At 47.1% G+C, this 4,033-nt stretch overlaps 1 protein-coding gene across 5 annotated transcripts in view; it reads right to left on the bottom strand.

The window, feature by feature from the left end:
* Positions 1-9: 9 nt before the first annotated feature.
* The window catches only part of LOC102982185 (bridge-like lipid transfer protein family member 2), a 21,765-nt gene continuing 17,741 nt past the window's right edge, over positions 10-4,033 (bottom strand). The window contains exons 19-25 of one of the 5 annotated variants that reach the window (XM_028486870.2): positions 3,378-3,464; positions 3,069-3,179; positions 2,799-2,934; positions 2,563-2,693; positions 2,276-2,377; positions 1,583-1,717; positions 10-1,032 (exon numbers count right to left, since the gene is read on the bottom strand). In XM_028486870.2, the coding sequence (XP_028342671.1) occupies positions 850-1,032; positions 1,583-1,717; positions 2,276-2,377; positions 2,563-2,693; positions 2,799-2,934; positions 3,069-3,179; positions 3,378-3,464 (885 nt within the window). In that variant the 3' untranslated portion in view covers positions 10-849. Of the gene's footprint in view, positions 1,033-1,500; positions 1,718-2,275; positions 2,378-2,562; positions 2,694-2,798; positions 2,951-3,068; positions 3,180-3,377; positions 3,465-4,033 lie in introns of those variants that run through there. The other 4 variants (XM_055083510.1, XM_055083511.1, XM_028486872.2 and 1 more) reach the window with 4 other exon arrangements.

Here is a 4,033-nt window from a genome sequence, read left to right as displayed (position 1 = left end):
CAATCAATCAATAGAATGGCTTATAGCCAGGACTAAAATGTGCAGAGATCTATCAGCATGGGACCAATGTCACATCAGAGCTGGGAAGTATCTGTGACACAGCTTCAAGCAGGAGGGAAGAAGCCACCCTCATTAGGGTGGCAGCTAGGTGGTTTGGACTGATGGGGAGAAAAGGATACAGGCTGAAAGCATGCACTCAATTAAAAAAAAAAAACCAGCATCAAATTTAAAATATATTTTTTCTCTTTAAATGATTTTTTTTTTTTAACCATTCTTCAGGGGATACCCCAGGGAGAGGGACCCATAGCCAGCTGTGTCTCCTACTGCCATTCTCCAAAGTGAGCTTGGCACAGACTGGGGAGAGGCTGATTCCCCCCACAACACTAATACCTCTTTCATACAAGGCAGTGGAATGAGGGACAGAAGATCAGCCCCTCCCCTCCACTTTCTGGCACAGAGGGAGAGCAGTTACACTTAGAAATATATATATATTTTTATATATGTCTATAAAAATTTATCACACTTGATCAGAACTGTCCCCCCACCCTTTCATTGACCCCAAGGGAACCAGATACTAGCCCTGGGGCCATTCCCTGGGCCTTGCTCTCTTGATGCCTCTCTGGCCCTGGGCCTGCTGATCAGTGTGAGGTAGAACTCAGAATTATTATCCACCATGTTCTGCAAGGAACAGGCCAGCTGCTAAAGAGCAGTGCCTCTATCCACAGTACCCTGTGGGCTCCTGACCCCCACAAATCCAAATGGATGAAGGGAAGCACCTCCCACCCCACAAGTCCCTGTGGCCTGAGCCAGAGTCAGATCCTGTACTGCAGCCTCTCTTGAATTGCTGTATCACTTGCGCCTGCCAAAGATGGACTTCTTCCCAGGATTCTTGTTGCCCACACTTAAACCGATGAGCAGCCGGGCTTTCTCCTCCTCTTCCTGCTGTTGCACGTTGAGGTCCGATTTAGTTTCTAGCTTTCCCCGGACTTCAGACCCTGCTGCAGGCTTCAGCCTTAGCTTCTCTTTGATTACCTGACAGGATAGAGAGGAGTAAAAGGGAAGGTAAATATTAATGAGACAAGCAGAATAAATCGAGTGGACCAAGTCAGTAAAGATTTACCAAACTTACATGAAGGCACAATGGGGCAATTCAAATTAGAAAATGATCTCTGCTTTCAAGAAGCTTACAGTCTATTAGAACCCACTCTAAACATGAAGTTGTGCCAGCCCTCACTTCCCTAAAAATCAACAGTAGTTAACATATATACAACAGTCAGTAAACATTCAGTTTAACCATCTGAGCAAAGTCATGGAGAGAGGGGCTTCCCTGGTGGCGCAGTGGTTCAGAGTCCACCTGCCGATGCAAGGGACACGGGTTCATGCCCCGGTCCGCATACCGCAAAAAAAAAAAAAAAAAAAAAAAGTCATGGAGAGGACAGGGATTAAAGTCACTCAATTCATTCACCTGCCCCTTTCCCAAGGCTGCTTGTTAATACATGCCTCTTACAATGAAATGCCCTTGAGCAGAGGATCTGCTTGCCAGCCCCTGCTAACCAAACAGCCATGAATTCTGCCGGGATACCTGGGCAACCAGGGCTTTGCGGCTGTCCCTCTTGACAGCCATGGCAAAGTCTAGCCATGTCCATGTGTTGTTGTGGTACTCCAGACAGGGCAGCACCAGGTTAAGGTCGCCCCAGTCCACACTGTTCTTCTCACCCTGCAAGAGGGGGAGGGAAGAGAAGAGAAAAAAATATATCAGCTGCCAGTTTTAGTCCAAGCCAGCACTTGAGTCCAAGTCTAGTACCTTCCTGCAGCAGCAACCTACAGATACTTATTTCCTCTTATCTCAGTCTGGTACTGATTCCTGAGGGCAGCAGAGGGAACAGCAGATTTATCACCCACAGACAAGCTGAACTATCTCTGTTTTTAATCTCTGATCTTACGTGGTGCCGTTCCCACACTTTTCTAAAAAGTGCTGGGGGGGCTTCCCTGGTGGCACAGTGGTTGAGAATCTGCCTGCCAATGTAGGGGACACGGGTTCGAGCCCTGGTTTGGGAAGATCCCACATGCCGCGGAGCAACTAGGCCCATGAGCCACAACTACTGAGCTTCGCAACCGGAGGGGCCGCGACAGCGAGAGGCCCGTGCACCGTGATGAAGAGTGGCCCCCACTCGCCGCAACTAGAGAAAGCCCTCGCACAGAAACAAAGACCCAACACAGCCAAAAATAAATAAATAAATAAATAAAATTTTTAAAGTGCTGTGGAAGGGCAGACCTTGTAGCTGACGCACAGTGGAACCTGTGGGATCTTTATGTAGATGAAGGAGTTGTTCATGGCAGCTCGCTCTTTCATCTTGTCAATATCATCTACAGGGTGCTAGGAAAGGAAGGAAAGAAGAGTGAGCCCCTGAAGCCATCACAAGAAACTCAGGACCCCAAACATCTCCATCTCCTTTCACCCCTGAAATAGACTCAAAGGAAACAGAAAGAAATCCCCAGCCAGGCCAAACAGGGTACCCCAAGACTCTCCCATTTTTCTATCATCAGGGGCATGTCTGATACCTCAGGTGCTTTGCGAAATGACCTTCTGACCCCAGAACTCCGATTCAAGCCCTGTGCCACACCCTTCCCAGGGCCCAGTGGTGCTGCATCATCTGTTGCAATCAGTTGCCGAGGCTTCACCACTGGTATTCCTATAAAAAAAGCAGGTATACTAGCTGCTGTCCTCTTGCTGAAGCTTCAGCTGTCTCTGGGGCTGCTATCCCAGTCTTCTGGAGCTCCACCATTAAAGTTCTCACCAGTAGTCACCAGTTTGGACTTATCTTCTTCATCACCAACCTCGTCATCTTCCACACTTCGTCCAGGAAAGAAAAAGCCCATTATTCTATGGAAGAACTGGTGTGTCAGCTGGATGGTGAGAGGCACCACATTTACCTAAAGAGGAAAAAGGCTGAAGAAGCAATTAAGCTCAGACATCATCCCTCTGTTTAGCTACCCCTAACATAACAACGCACAGAGAGTTTTTAACTGCCTTTTGTTCCTGGGTCCCCAAAGGACTGTTTACTAACCTCAAAGTGCTCCTTAACAGAAATACCCCCAACGGGGGGCCGGACTTTGCTGAAGAGGCGAAGAGCTAGCTGTCGCCCAGACTGGCAGGAGCTCTGGGGCCGCAGGACTACCTGTAGAATAAAGAGTGATAAATCAACCCACAAATCCTCTGCAGAGGAGAGAAGAAGCAATGGTCTTGCTAAGCTGGGCAAGCTTCCACCATCTCAGATCACACTGTTTCCCATAGTAGGTTTGTGTGGAAGGGTCATTGCAAACGCCCAGTGTTAGGAAGCATGTGAATGGGCTAGGAATAGGGAAATAAGACTTACCTTATAGACAGCATTGGGGAGGAGGTTGTTCATAGTGAACCAGCCCAACTCCAGAAGATGTTCTGCTGTGTCATCAGATTTATTCACCTATAAAGACAGATTTCCCCACCCCCACCCCCAAACCACTATAATAAGCCTTTCTCAGGAGCTTGCTAGAGTACTGCTACATACATCATTTGTTTTCATGGCCAGGGCACTAAGTGCCTGCAGTACTTTCCAGTCACTGTGACATTCAAAAATGGTCTCGACTTATTTCCAAATGTCCCTGGGGGGTTGGAAGAATAGTGAATAATGTCCTGTCCTCCATGCCATGGGTAACTGCAGGAAAGCTGAATGCCAATATAGAATTAATGATTCTATTCTAAGCTGGACTTGGAAGATTACTTCCCTCTGAGCCACATTTCTAAGGATAACCTTATTCAATGAGGGAAGCATTTGATCAAGCTTATCTATATCTGTATTATTTAACATTACAAGCAAATGTGTATGAGCGGCACTCTCTGCTCATGTTTCTATCATTATTAATAACCGTTAATACCATCATTAACAGCCATATAATAATCAGTCCCTTTTTTTTTTTTTTTTTTTTTTTTTTTTTTTTTTTTGGGGGTACAGGGGCCTCTCCTTGTTGGGGCCCCTCCCCGTGCGGGGCCCGG

The sequence above is a fragment of the Physeter macrocephalus genome, unplaced genomic scaffold (genome assembly GCF_002837175.3).
Source record: "Physeter macrocephalus isolate SW-GA unplaced genomic scaffold, ASM283717v5 random_1680, whole genome shotgun sequence".
Classification (NCBI taxonomy): Eukaryota; Metazoa; Chordata; class Mammalia; order Artiodactyla; family Physeteridae; genus Physeter; species Physeter macrocephalus.
Note: the sequence above shows the minus strand (reverse complement) of the source record. Positions and strands in the feature narration are given on the sequence as shown.